This window comes from Microcebus murinus, chromosome 12 (genome assembly GCF_040939455.1).
Source record: "Microcebus murinus isolate Inina chromosome 12, M.murinus_Inina_mat1.0, whole genome shotgun sequence".
NCBI classification, from domain to species: domain Eukaryota; kingdom Metazoa; phylum Chordata; class Mammalia; order Primates; family Cheirogaleidae; genus Microcebus; species Microcebus murinus.
Window position 1 is genome coordinate 35,405,510 of NC_134115.1, and position 15,473 is coordinate 35,420,982.

General features: G+C 39.4%; 1 protein-coding gene across 5 annotated transcripts in view; it reads left to right on the top strand.

Annotated features, from left to right (window-relative positions):
- Positions 1–15,473, top strand: part of KDM4C (lysine demethylase 4C) — a 367,466-nt gene that overhangs the window by 298,133 nt on the left and 53,860 nt on the right. For 4 of the 5 annotated variants that reach the window (XM_012738388.2, XM_012738394.3, XM_076008692.1 and 1 more), the window contains one exon: positions 12,684–12,869. In XM_012738388.2, the coding sequence (XP_012593842.1) occupies positions 12,684–12,869 (186 nt within the window). The other variant, XM_076008693.1, reaches the window with a different exon arrangement.

Consider the following 15,473-nt stretch of genomic DNA (forward strand, 5'->3'; position numbering starts at 1 on the left):
TTTTTAATCTGATTGTCTACCGAGTTCATGAATATTTCAAATGAACCTGCGCAGGTGACTCTTTCTTCCCTCGGGGCTATCAGGTGGTTTTCAATGGAAACTTTCAGTTTGTCACTTTCATAGGAACGACTTTAAACCAATACAAGTCCAAAGCGGAGGTCTGAATTCACTTGAGAGAGAGATGAAAAACCTGTTTAAGATTTTGGCAAACTTCACACAAGTCTAGTAATAGGATATGATAATTTTTCCACCCCACTAATATAGAATTTTTTTTTTTTACTAAAATACTTTATGTTTAAAATCATTTATTCTCCAGGAATTAGGAGATGGGAGGGTAAACTCACAACCCATGGATGCGGTGAGCATTGTAGAGGGGAAGGGCATGCCTCTAATCCTCGCTTGGGTGAGGCAAAGACATAAAATGTAACCAAAATGTTTGTGCCCTCATAATATCCTGAAATAAAAATAAAAAATAAATTAAAATGAGAGTCTTGTCTGAAAAAAAAATCATTTAAAGAAAGGGAGAAGTACATGTCCCATATACCTTCAGAGGACCTTTAGGTACAGATGTCTACATTCTTACCTTAAGAGCTAGTTGGAGGCTAGGCGCAGTGGTTCATGCCTGTAATCCTAGCACTTTGGGAGGCTGAAGTGAGAGGATGGCTTGAGCTCAAGAGTTTGAGACCAGCCTGAGCAAGAGCAAAACAGCGTTTCTACTAAAAACTGAAAAATTAGCCAGACAATGAGATGTGTGCCTGTAGTCCCAGCTCCTCAGGAGGCTGAGGTGGGAGGATCACTTGAGCCCAGGAGTTTGAGGTTACTGTGAGCTAGGCTGATGCCATGGCACTCTAGCTCAAGGTGATAGAGTGAAACTCTGTCTCAAAAAAGAAAAAAAAAGTTAGATAGATACACGATATTAGTGAACCTATTTAAAAAAATAGTTTACTAAATATGGCTATTACAGTGAAAACAAAATACTTCAAAGTCCTGGGTAAAATACAGAATACTTCAAAGTCCTGAACTTAGCAAGGAGATTTTTTTTTCCCTTCATAATAATAAATCTCACCAGAGGGTTAAGTGGGACAAAAAAAAAAAAGGTTAAAAAAACCACAAAGAAATTAATAAATAAAAATAAAGCTGAGAAACATACACTGGTGTTACTAAGGTAAGCCTTGGTCATCACATTTACCATTAAAACGGGCAGTGAGGGCTGAAGAATGAACACATTGGCGTATGACAGGAAGATGTAGATGGGAAAAGTCACATGTGCTGAGTGAGGCCTGATGTGGGAACTTGGTAGAGATTAGGTCAGTAAGAAGAGAGAAAAGTTGGTGATGCTTGTCTTGACACGGGACTCAGACCATGGGCTTAGCAAATGCTCCCACATGCACTCTTTTGTGAAGGGTTACTTAGCATCACACTCTTTTTGTCCCTTTGTGGTCTGTTCCTCTGATGACTGGGGTGATCTGACTTTCTGTCCTATTTATAGGACAGAAAGGATATCTTATACCCACTCTTTTGCCTTTTGCTTTGGCAACCTGAAAAGAACCGATATGTCATTACATTCTGCTGTTTCTTTTTGTCCTCATCTTTTAAAGGAAATAGTAGCAATGGCCATGTTTGTAATACCTTTTCTGTTTAGAGAGCACTTGTGTATCCATTACCACATTGATCCCACAGTGACCCTGTGCAGTACAGCTGTAGAGGCTCGGGCTCAGAGGGGCAGTGCACCTTGTCCCCATACCCCACATCTCAGTCTCCTTTACTCTGGCATGTAGGGGTAAGGATGTTTGAACTAGTCTAGAAATCTTCTCATGTGCCAGTGAGCATTATAAGCCCCAAATGTGACCTTTATTATAAAAAACTAGAGGCCTTGAACTCTTCTTTCTCTGTCCTCATTTTGCATTAATCTGACCAGGGAGGGCCATTTGAATAGGATTCCAAAGAATGATGTGTTTCTTTATAATTTACCATTAAAAACTACCACTTTGGCCCCCAAATGTAGCAATAAAATACAATGTATATACATATAGACAAAAGAAGTTTGACTACTGTGAAGCTCGATGGGCCCCTCTCTCATGGGCTTTATATTTTTATGTAGGCAAACACACAGAGAAATAGAGGTGTGCGAATTTCAGGAGGAACTGGATTATCTACCATATCTTTAAAAAGTTCTGGGCATGACAGAGGACCACACTTTAGTTTTATGATTGCCAGTGAGCCGTAATAGAAGCAGTAAACGTCTCAGAGTATGAACATGTTCTTTTACACATCTGCTTGGGTAATTCACTGTTCTGTTTGGAAAGATCTCACAGAAATGGAATTTTTAAATATCGAGAAAATTCCATTAAGGAATAGAGGGAGAATGAAAGGTCATTATAAAAGCCTTGCCAAGAATAAGTAAATTGTGGCCTAGCATCTGAAAAATATTTGCTTTTAATTGAAATGAACTTTTAATGTTCTCACCCTTGGACTGAAGAGGTAACTGCTGGGCTGGTCAATATCCGTTTGGAGTCAGCCAACTTTTCATGGCAGAAAAAAACCATTGTAGATAATGTGAATGAGGTGGTGTTATTTTCATGAAGAAAATCTGTGTGTTACAGATTTACCTTACTCCTCTGTTGCCTCTTTTGAGGACTTGTTCATGGTTAGCAGGAAAGACAGAAAAATGGAGGCCAGACCATGGTGTTTTTGGTTCATTGTAGGAGTGAATCTGGAAGTTCTATTTCTGAAACAATATGAGGAAAAAACAGTTCTAAAGATAATCATGGTTTATGCCCCATCTTTTTGTATTATTATAAAAACATTTAAAGAACAACATTGAAAAAGAAAAACCTTGGAATCCCCTAATCTAAACGATGTTCTTCATTTTTGTTCATTCATTGAAATTTTGTTCAGATGTGTGCACTATTGTTGCCATCACTGTATTCATGTAATTTGTGTTCTAAATTATGTGAACATATACTTTGAATTGGATTGTGAACATTTTTAATTGTTCTGCATTAGGGGTTCTTAACTTTTTTGTGTCATGGACTGCTTTGGCAATTTTTGGTAAAGCCTGTGGACCTCTTCTCAGAAAAATGTTTTTAGATATTGAAAATAAAATATACACGATTAAAGAGAAAACAATTATATTGAAGCACAGTGATTATATTATTGTAAAAATTAGTTTATGATGTTGTAATAATTTATGAATGCATTACGGAATAAGATGTGGAAGATCAGTAGTTGTATAATTGCTAAGTAATTATGAGCAGAATGTTTTGAGGGTGGAGCATACGTAGGAAGTTTATGACCGACAGCCCCTATTGTCTAGGTGAAGGAAGCCTCTCAGTTGTCTTTCGAATGTGAGGAGTTGGACTGAGGTTAAAGAGTGGTCACGTTTGAACAGATTTACTGAAGGATAAGGGTAGCATTTCTTACCTTTTACTATGTCTCATGTACTGTGCTAAACCTTTTGTATATGTTATTTCTCTTAACCCTGAAGGCAGCTTCATTAGGGGTAGGTGCTCTTATCACCTTTACTAGACCAGTGAAGCAACTAAGATAAGAGAATTTAGCCACCGTTCTTATCATAAATAAGTCATTACAAAAATATTGGCTATTTAATAGCCCTCAAAGGAAGTATACCTAGGAAATCCAGAAAAATCCAGGATACTAATTAGTATCCTGATTAATAATTCAGTGCAAGGCCACATAGTAGCAGACTTACAAGTTTGCCCCAAACCTTGGACCAGAGCCTGTTTCACTGCCCTTCGTCTATTCCCTATAGTGGGAAAAGTAAAAAGAATTTCTAAGTGACCCTAAGGGCCACTTGAGATTGTAAACCTCAAATTTGCCTCACCTAGAGCATAAGTCCCTAAACTTAATGTTCAGTGATTTTTCTCCTGTGGCAACCATCTCAGAAACCTGAGTAGAGGGAGGTGGTGGTTGGGGACTACAGGAGAAGGGCTGGGCTCTGAACTAGACAGCCTTTGTGCACACAGGCGACCCAGACCCTGAGTCAGCCCTTCCCAGGGCTGCAGTTGTCTGACCTGGAGAGGTGCTTCTTCTGAAGGATCACCTGGGACATGTCTGCACTGCATTGGCTTTATAGCTTTTCATCACTGCTTCCTTAGTTTTATTTGGAGACACAATGCTGGGATATTTCAGCTGAATCATAAATTTTCTCAATGCGGTCTGCTCCTAGCATAATTGAAAGACAAGAGGCAAAGAGGTTGGGGGAGGCCACAGACAGAACAATTCATGGGTGACAGTCTCTAATAAGGGTCAGGTGCACTCAGGGGCCTTGGGACAGCTTCTAGTGTTCAGAGCAGGACGCGTACCCCAGTAAGCAGCTTGTGTCATTGTCAGAGAAAAATGATGAGATCTCTTTATTGTTCCTTTCCCCAACCACTCAAATAAGTATCATTCAGCAAGAAGGTTGTATGCAGCAGGAGTGTTTGTAAAGATGCATTTAAAAATGTTAAAAAATGCCTAGGGGAAGTTGGACAAGATGGAGGTGCTTGAAACCCGCTTGTGGGACACAGTTTCTTCATTGCAGATCTGAGAATTAGACATGCCTTTGCTGTTCCATCCCAGGCCTCACAAATGAATGCAGTTTCAATAAATACAAAGAAAACAGAGATTTGAGAAACTGTACACACCTCTCGGAAAAAAAATAATTCAGAAAAACAACACTGCAGCCTTTCATGCTGTTGGATATTTGCACTGACTGAGAACAAATATTGCTGAGGATAATTAGTTCTTATCTTTGATTTATTTTGTTTTTTTTGTCAGGTATCTTTAGGTCTTCAGGCTTGAGGCAGAAATAAATAGAAAATGTGTGCTAGTCCTTGTTTCGATAATGCCAATAGCAAATCATATCTGATATTCATAATAAAGATTTTTTTTCTTGCTTGTCCTTGGAGCAATAGAAAGCTTGTAAGCCAGCCTTTCTAAACTGTGACAGATAAGAAAATTGTGCATCTTTTAATTTAACTAATGCAAATTAAATGATTAATATATTATGGTTTCCAACATTTAATTCAGAGAGGTCTAATACTAGGTATGTTGAAGAGAGTTGAGAAATCTTCTTAAGTTGTAAGTAACTAAGCAAATCTGGGTAGCTTTTCATATGTGGGGAGCACACACAACAGTGGCTCTAGAGGGGCACAGTTGTACCAACAAGTGTGACTTTTCTTTTTTTAAGCAAATAATTCCATAATTCTGAAATAGAATTCTGAAATTCTAATAAAAGCTTTATGAAATGAGAGTAAGAATTTCTGGTTTGTCTCTGCTAAACAATAATTTCAAATAATGAAATTTCCTCTGGGAAATAGGTGCTCTTTAATATTAACATAAAAAGAAATAAAAATGCAAATACAAAGGTACTTAGAGAACACTTCTTTCATGGTTTAGGAGGCTTTCTTTCCCCACTTATCAGTTGCAAGATGTGTAGTGACAATAAGTATGTAGAATAATATTTGTTCTAAGGACTAGTACATATAGCTCTCCATATGCAATAATTGCTTGCCCTCTTTGCCCTTTAAATTTGAAATGAACTTGAAGGATGGAGCCCTAACAGGCTGTGAGAGAAGCAAAAATAAGTGATTGATTTTTTTCAACGTAGATAACATTGCCTATTTTGTGATTCAGCAAAAGCTGCCTTATACTATCAGTGAAATGCCTCTTTCAACGTGAGATTGTGATGTTGCCTTTAATATTTATTTGCAAATGCTGCTTTTACGTCTGAGTTTAGTTTTCTGCACAGCTCAAATAGTGCAGAGGGGAAGCTCTATTTTTCTGGTGAGAGGGGGCTAGGAAAGAATGGCAGGAAGTGTTTAGCAGCCAGCCTCCCTTACCCGCAGACTTCTCACCACTTTACTTCGTCTGCACAGGCCATGTTAGTTTTGCTGTTTCTGTGACTTGCCCTGTGCCTGTGGCAAGGTAGCATTCAAAATCAGCTTTGTCTGACTTCACAGTCCATTCTGCTAACTACTATGAAATACTGTGTATTCCTTACATGCAAGACTGGAGGAGTGTGGTGTTGGATCAAGGTATTCCCCAGGTACTTAGCTTATTCAATGTGCCAGGTACGTTTAGTAAAAGTACAGGTAGAATTTATCCAATTCTAGAGGAGCAAAAGATGAATAAATAAAGAGACATACCTGACTAACAGGCATCCCAGCTAAAGGTCGTGCTGAGTTTTTGGATGGGCTGAGCTATAGAATTGCTTGCTTGCCTGAGGCTTAACCCAGAGCCACTCAGATAATTGTAGTAAAACAGGAGTCCTAATTTCCATCTAAAAATTAGCTGCTATTCCTAAGTCATCATCAGTCTCTCACCTTGGCAAGTAAAGTTCATGCCAGAGTGTGGTCCAAGATCTTCCAAGATCTCATGCTTTTAGCCTGTCATCGTGGCTGTGCTCACCCTTCTTGACTCAATTTTGCTCATGTTTTTCTACCTCTGAGTTTTATTACTTCCATCTAGAATGTCCTTTCTCTTTCTTCATCCCACTCTATGTGCAGTGGCTAAAGCCTTGAGGATAGCTCAAAGTCTAGTCCTTGAGGATAAGCTCAAAGTCTACCTCCTTTTGCTGGCTTTCCTAGTCCTCTAAAACCCTGCTGAGCAGCTTCTCCGAGCCATGCTCAGGTCCTGTGTCCCAGCTGCTGTAATCTCAGCCAGCGTGCAACGTGTCCTCCAATAGCTCTCCAGTGCAGCGCCTGACCTGGTGCAGAGGCACTGCATACCACGTCTGAATGCCCAGAAATTAATTACAGGAAACTTTGGGAAAACCCCATTTTTACTTTATCATGAGTTCTTTGGAGCCAGCAGGATGGAACTCACCCAACTATGTCTGGACTTAGGGACACTTTGCCCTCATTCAGAGTGGTACACAGGTGACCTGTCTGTACTCTCCTGCCACTTGATGGGTTCCCTGTGACCTGAGCTGTCAAAGCAGGATCATATCTGCTTCCTTGTCCTGTATTTGGTATACCTCAAGTGGCTGCTGTGAAGCTCATCCTCTCTTGCTGCTCTTACAGATCTGCTCAGTGGATTGGTGTGATTGCTGGCTAGTCACCAGCCAGGGCTCACATGCTATCCTCACCTTTGCTCTGCTAGTCCCTCTCTCTCTCCTAAACCCAGCGGGGCTTTATCTTTCCTATTGTGATTATTGCTGACAAGTTTTTGTTACAACTATTTTTATATGCCAAATTAAGCTCCTCAAATACAAGGATTATATCTTTTTCATTTTTGCATCTCCATTTGCATTTTGCAAAATGCATTTTATATAGAAGATATTTAATTAGTATAGAAATGGCTGAAAGAATGAATTAATACATTGTAATAAGGAAACATTCATTTAGTTAATTGCTATTCATTAGGTACCTACTTTGTGCAGTCAGTGTACCAGTGCTTGGATTAAAAGATGTTTCCGGCTGGTCCGAAGGTAGTGAGTTATCTCACGTGATTGTTCACAGTCAGTTACAGATTGAACTCCTTGTTCTACTACTTTCCCCCCTCCTCACTACTGCACTTGACTAGTCTTAAAAAAAAAAAAAAAAAAAAAAAGATGTTTCCAAAAGGATTCATACTTGGTGATCTTCCTTGTGTTATCTGATGATCCCAAATAAAACAAAGTACGACAGTGCTGTTCAAACAGTACTTTTCAAAAGCCATTTGTTAATTTGTCAGTTTATATCTGAACTGCTATGGCCTTTCTAGTTTTAGAATTCTTTTGTGATTCTTATTTAATATTTTCTCAGCGCCAACAATGACTCTTTAGCCTTGTTTTGAATAAATGTAGCTTTATATCTGATCCCCAGCCACCTCTGTCCATTTTTCTAGTGCTGTCTCTTGGCCTAGCTGAGCTCATCCCTGTGGCCTTTCCCTTTTAGCCTGCTACTTGGCTTTTTCTTAGCTTTCTCACCTTTTGCAGGGTGAATCTCACCAAACAAAAAGCGATGAGATACATGGCTTCTGATACCTATCATAAATAAGGATTTAATTCAACACACTTGCATCATGAGCCATTTATTTTAATGCTGTGAACTCTGAGTGCCTACAAAATAACTTTTTTGGGGGAGTAGGGGCAGAGGACTTACCATGTTATGAGCTGTTGCAGTTTACATCAAATTGTGTTTTACCATATTCTTTTATGTGTGGGGTGAGGCTGCATATTAATTGCTGCCTCCCACAATACAGCCCAAGCCCTGCAGCATCAGTGCATTGGGGGGCCCTTGCTTTTCAGTGTCCCTGTTTTCCTTCCCTCCCCAGCTACTCTTTATCTCACTGGCTAAACTGATATCTCTTGGAATTAATCTACTCCTGTCTCTTTTCTGTCTGAAAAGGAAGTTGGCAGTTGTAGCAGTTGTTACATTCTGCTTTCCATTCTGGCCACGTTGTTAGGTGTCTGCCCCAGTGGACTGTACACTCCTTGCTGTAGAATTCAGATTTCATTCTAGCAGTATCCCTCAGCGCTGGTCAGTATTGGCACATGAGTGATTGACTTAATGAATACTGATGAGCAGAACATAAATCTTACAGGTAGTGTTAAAAACAAAAGGATTCTGCTATAAATCTGTGTTTAAGGACTTGGAGGAAAAGGAAAAGCCTCAGTCTTCTGACTTGCCTGCATGAAAACAATAGTGATGCCTATTGAACCCAAACATAGTTCCGTGTTTGAGTTGCGAATGTTAGCTTGCCATGTAGTGCCTGGAAAAAAGTGTCTTGGGAGAGCTAAAAGAAAAAGGAATTAGTTATTGTATCATTATCATTAGCTTGTAACTTGTTTGATAGGGAAACAATAATTAAAATAAAAAGCATTTGTGCCTGTTTGGGAATTACCTATTTATGAAAGAAAAAAGAATCATAAAACTGGCAAAAACAACAACTAAATTGTATTACAAATTATGTTAACAGGAACATAAAGGGAAGGAGATGTGCTTTGAACCTCCAACTCCTTCACAGCTCATCATTTCTTGATGCCCTCTGCCAAGCTGGATGCTCAAGGAAATCTAATGATACACAAAGCCTCATTGCCAGATACTTCATTACTTCCTCCATCCATTAGTAGCCTTAATGGCCTATGCCACTGGAATAAGTATGGAAATCCAGTCCCCCAAGAATGTACAGTGCTTTATAAATCATGTCTGCCTGAGGATTCTCTCAGCCCTTGACACTAAAGAATAGGTGAAAAAAAAACCCCATGTACTTCCTGAATTCCCTTGTACCGGAGGCTCTTAGAATAAGTGACATATTTTACCTTTTTAACCCTCTAACCTAGTGGTTCTCAAAGTGGGAGCCGTGGACCAACAGCATGAGCATCACTGGGAACGTGGTAGAAATGCAGATTCGCCGGCCTCACCCCGGACATACTGACACCCTGGGAACAGGCCAGAGCCACTCCTTTCTCAGCACTGGCCTTGCCAGAACCGTCCCCTCAGAGATACCTACTGATAGCTTTTTGCTGGGCAGTCAGCTCCCTGGAGTCTAATGCTCTCTAATCCTCTTCCTTCATTTACTTCCCCACCAAACACACACTTTTAAATTTTATTTTTTAAATTTATTATATATTTTAATGCAAAAACTCCATTTATCTTGAGGAGGTTGGGAGTTAACTTAGGATTTTTTCTACTTCCTTCTCTAGCCTTAACTCTCATATGAGGAAGAAGCTCTGCCTGGCTGGTATTCTTCACTTTTTTTTTCTAGCAAGTCTCAAGATTTCATTCTGAAGGCAAAATTATCAGTGTCTCTATAGGCCAGGGTTAGGGATAACTTTAACTAATCAGCTGTCCTACAACAGTACTCACCAAATAAATCTAAGTATGTATAAGAATCTTCAGAAACATCATGTTAAAAACACTCTGAGTGGCACTGTTTCAAAATGAAGTAATTACCTCATGTCGACCCAGGGTCTCCTCTTCTTTTAATTGTGCATTCTTGCTTTGTGGTAGCTTTGAGACTTATGGGGTGAGACCTGTGCTTACTCCTTTGGTATCCTTTGCCTGTTCTTATTTTGGCTTAGTGCTCATCTACTTCGGTTTCTCTGTTGATCTCATTCTGTCTGTTTCTCAGGGTCTAGCAATGTGACACATTTTGTGGTCCTCTGATGGCAGTCTTTCTTGGTTGTCAGTGCTATTATGGTTTCATTCTTTTTCCTGTATATTTATTTAAGGTTTGCAGCCAGATAAGTGGTAGGAAGGGGCTGAGTGCACCATATTGGTCCAATCAGTCTTTGCTTTTCTTAAAGCCGCCTTCTTTCTGTTGTCCCCAAGCATGACTCATTGCAGCAGCCATTCTAGTTCCATATAGCATTTTGTCCCTACTCCTTTGATAGCACTTATTCCATGATAACATTCTTCAGCAGTGTCTTACTTGTTTTAGATATGTTTCACCTACTGGATTCGGTTCTGTAGCCCTGACATGTGTAGGTGTCCACTTGCCACAGGTGTTTCAGCCACTGTGGAGAAAAACCGGTTTAGCTGCTAGCAAATGAAAATGGATGCCAGAAATACTACACAGACTGTACTATAAGATACATTCAGAATGACTCCCCTGGTAGGTTCTGTGAGGTTCACTGTCTCTTGAAGAACCTGTGTGGTGTTTAAGTCAAACTCTTCAATTCTAAGAATAAATATCTTCCAAAGCATTGAAATACGATATTCTACAGTTAGGTTTACTCTAAGAACATTGTGGTTCTAGCTTTAGAAATTATTACTTCTGTTACTCCTGATAGAGGCCATATCCCTCCTTAGATACCAAGGCTTGAATCTTCTTGGGGCTTAAGTATATTGTCTCTATCCCCTTCCCCCGTTTTGGACGGCCTCCGTGTAATGAGGAAGCTAATGATGGCAGAGGCTGGGAGGTACCAATTCTTTAATTAGCTAAATCTCAACACTGTGTCCTACTCTTAAAAGATCCTCTCTAATTAGGAAAATAAGGAACAATTCCACTTTTCATACACCTGTCAGTCGCTAATAAACTTATTCACTGACCTCTAAGATTGCCAAAGAGATAGGTGTTAAGATATTAATAATGCTTTTATGCATCTTATGATGGGTCTTGTTTTAGTTCTCTCTCCCCCCATGCACACACTTCCCATGCACCTGTGTGTATATATGTTTTTCTCTCTGTTTATGTATGTGTAATTTTTGAATTCAGCTAAGCCACATCCTCAACTTTCATTTAAAAATGCTTAATTATACACTGAATATGGATGTATAGGGAAGTCAATAAGTGCCTGGAGTGTAGGGCCCTTATAGGGACTGGTGAGAAATAACACTGCTCAAGTAGAACATGAATCTTTGCTCTTCCATCTCATGCTGTTTCTTTGTTTTGAATGACTTGGAGATAAAGAGAAGCCATTAATATGTGAAGGATATTAAGCCAGGTGGTGGTGACATGGGATTTATGTTGTAAAGAGATCACTCTGGCAGCCCAAGGGAAGATGAATTTAAATGGAATAAAATAAAATATGGAGATACAAGTTAGGAGGCCATTACTATACTGGGCAAGACACCATGAGCGGAGGCAGTGGCAGTTGGTAACAATGGGGAGGGAGAGATCAGAGTAAGATTAAAGGACAGAATCTATTAAAGGACAGAAACTAATCCCGTTGCTGACCGGATGTGAGGACAAAGAAGAGTTACAAGTTAAGTGTACAGGTCTGTGATAAAATATTACAATTCCGAAAAGGCGTTGAGTTTAAGTACCTTTTTTTGTCCCAGGAAGGAAAATGTACCTACAAAAGAAAAGCAGTTGTACCAGCATTTAATCAGATTGTAGACCTTTTTTACCCTTAGCAATGAAAAATTGAACTTTTTGATCAGTTTCATCTGCTTTCTAGTCCTGACCCTATGTTGTTCTACAACCATATTTTCCTAAACCTAAAGCATTAGTGCACAAATCTTATATTTAGTGACGCTGTTTGATTTTCCCTATCTCTCATAACAAATGCACTGATAATGTTTAGGGCTAATTGTGTGCAATTTAATTTTCTAATTGTGATAATCATTATTGCTGTTTTTATTTTCATTTTCTCTTCACCAGGCATCATCAACTATAGACATTCAACAAAATTATGCCCTTTAGGGTGATTTTCAATTTTCTCACGTTCGAAGGCATATTTTTTGTCAGTCATGAAGGGTTCAGATTTGGATTATTAAACACTTGAGCCCCTAGTTCCTACATTGGACCATTTAACACTTTATTTATCCTTGTCAATGGAAAACTTAGCCCATCTGTATGCTGTTTGGGTGTTTCTGAAGACCTCGTCTGATGTAGGAATGTGCATGTCTATGCCACAAACCATATTCCACCTCTTAGCGTACATAAAGACATGCTATGTAGGAGGTAAAACAGAAGTAGCTTTTGCGTTCATGGATGATTTACAAGAGCACCCTTGGGGCCTTTTCCTGAGCTCTGTACCTGGCGGAGCATGTGCAAAAGAGTTTGGCTTTCCTAACTACGAGAAGTGTTTCAACATATGTTTGGTAGTGTGTGACCATAGAAGTGTGTTTCCTTTAAAGTAAGCAGATTATATTGCCACAGATGCTCTCGCCGCTTGGGCCCCTGAAAGGTCAGGACTTGTTGATGTAATCAGATTTTTTCTTCTCTAATGGCTATTATTCTGTGAATTATGGGAATTGGCTGGGCTTACAGAGTTTGAGTTCATGTTCTTCTCCTTTTTAACCTCCCAGAAATGCATCTTCTGCAGACACCGGGTTAAGAAGGTCTCTGGAGCCTGCATCCAGTGTTCCTATGGGCGCTGCCCGGCCTCCTTCCATGTTACGTGTGCCCATGCCGCTGGAGTGCTCATGGAGCCCGACGATTGGCCGTACGTGGTGAACATCACGTGCTTTCGACATAAGCTCAACCCAAATGTGGTAAGGCGTGCTCTCCCTTCCCCAGTGTTGAGACTGCATCTGTTTTCTCCCCTGTACACCTCCAGGCCTAGCATGCTTTACTTTGTACTGTTATCCATTGTTGACATGTCTAGACTAAGAGTTCCTTGAGGGCAGGGATTGTACATTATTATTTACTGGTGTTTGCCCAGGCCTCTGAATGTCTGGTGCACACTAGACACAACAAATATTTATTGACTTGAATGAGTGAATGAGGAGATGAATGGATAAAACTCTTTATGCCTGTTCTTGTTTTGGATCTGTATCCAGGGCTGCTGAGTACAGTTGTACAGATTGTGCTCTATACATAACCAGGTGAGAATGAAATCATTTCTGAGAGGGAAACAGTGTGAGAAATACCACCTAAGATTATGCAGTAAACAATCTACGCAACAGTACACTGTAGCTTTGGGGTTTTATTCATCTCCTCTCTTAACAGAAGAAACAAAGAGCAGCAACATAGGAGAGGGAAAGAAAGGATAGCCAGGAACTTTGGGGGCCTTGCTGCTTGGGATGAGATAGGTGAAGGCAGCATGGAGTCCTTGGAAGGAGTGTTGACAATCTCATAAAAACATAGAAATGTAGAAGAGAAGTATAGAGATCAATTTTTTTTTCCTTTTCCATTATACTCAGGACTGAATTTATTTCTGGGAAAAGAGTGTTTATAACCAAATAACATGTGAATTTAACCATAATTCAGTTTACTTGTCCCTGGTGAATGAAATTTTTTCTCTGTTTTAAATGCTTAGAAAAATTATGTAGAGATAGTCGCTATGTCTTTGTTAGCTTTCCAGTTCACCATAATTGTTTTTGGCTACCAAATAAAAGGTTAAGGCATTCTATAGATGCTCAGCTTTGCTAACTTGCTATTCTTTGTTATCCCTGGGAGACTTGGCCACAGGCTATTAGCAGCCTAACATGCTTGTCCTGTGTCTCTCATAACCTCTTGTGAGCAGCCTGCCAAGTTGTCAGTATTGGCTCGTGGAGCCATACACAACAAATCTCCCAGCTCTTTGTAATGGTTTCAGCAATTTCCATTGGCATCTTGAGAGATATTTGACATTTGTGGGTTGGGACTATGTGCAGATGTGTGTGAATGCACAAATGTACAAAATGATGTCACCAACTGTCACATCTATTTTATTTTCCATATTTTTCCTTTGTTTTAGGTCTCAAGTTGCATCTTCATTCATGCCTTTTCCTTAGTTTCTTGAGTTGACATGCTGTTGCTAAGAGTATGATGTATTTAGTAGAAAATACATTTTAACAACTTTTAAAAAATTATAGTAATAACACACTACGTTACTGTGGTGCTCTGCCATTTACAGTGTGTGGTCAATCATCTCCTTAGATGATCCATGTGAATGTGATTTGAAATGTGAGCAAGGTCATGACCTCTCAAGTCAGAGTAGTTTGTGTTCCCACTTAGATTCTTCCAGTGACAGATTGTGTGACCTTGAGCACGTTTTTATCTCTGAGACTCAGCGTGCTCGTCTATAAAAAAATAGGATCCCACCTCACCATGTTGTTTTCAGTTCATGGCACAGAGTAAGCACTCAAAAAATGAAAGTTCCATTCCTACTATTTCTTATCTTGTGTGAACTGGGCCATATGAGTAGTATTTTTCCTGTTTCAAGGATAAGAAGCCTAACATCAGAGAGGTTTGGTTTCCTCCCCTGATAGATGGAGTTAATGAGCGGCAGGTGCTGGAATATAAGTGCTTGCTCAGCTCCCACTCTATTATTTGTTGAATTCCAAACCCCAAACCTCAAATGGGTCTAGAGGTGTTCATCTAAAGCTTTGCTTGGGACCATACATTACCATTTTAATATTCCAAAGCTCTGTGGTTACTGATGATTATATTGAAGTTGCTATTAAAGTGATCCAGGTGTTTAATCAGGACCTCATTCCTCTTAACTCTGATGTGTGGTTCAGTCAGGTTTAGGTTACTAATGTGTTTCATAAATGATGATGAAAAAGAAAATATTTGACTTTGAGGTGATTTAGAAACTACTATCCCCTACGGATCCACTTTAAGCTTGGTACACTCTGTAAAGAGTGCGGAAATCATCATATAATTTACAACATTACATGTGGCAGCTTTTCCTTATGAAGGGAAAATTGCACTGTTCACAAATTGCCTTTGCTAAGTTCTTTAAGCAGAGGCACTGTGAGCCTGTATTATTTCTGAAATATATTTCTGGTAGCTATTACTTATCTATTCTTCAGTTAGATTCCAAGTATGGATTCCTCCCCAAAACTTTTGGCAACTACCCAGAAGGAATTTATAGAATCTGGCAACTTTGGTTAAGAGCATTGTGCTGGTCCCTATTGCATGAAATGTTCTTTCCTTTTCAAGCATAGAAAAGTTGAAATTCACTCAAATATTCACAGATGTGTAAACTGTGAATGCTAGAAGATATGCTACTTAAAGCAGAAACTATAATTTGTCTGCATTCTCAACCATGCCTTGATTATTTGAGAGTAATGAGCACTTGCTGTACCATAGCAGTGAAAACTATGAAATAAATTTCAGGGTAACTTGGCAACCTGACCTAGTTGTTTTATAGGATAGTGGAGGATGCC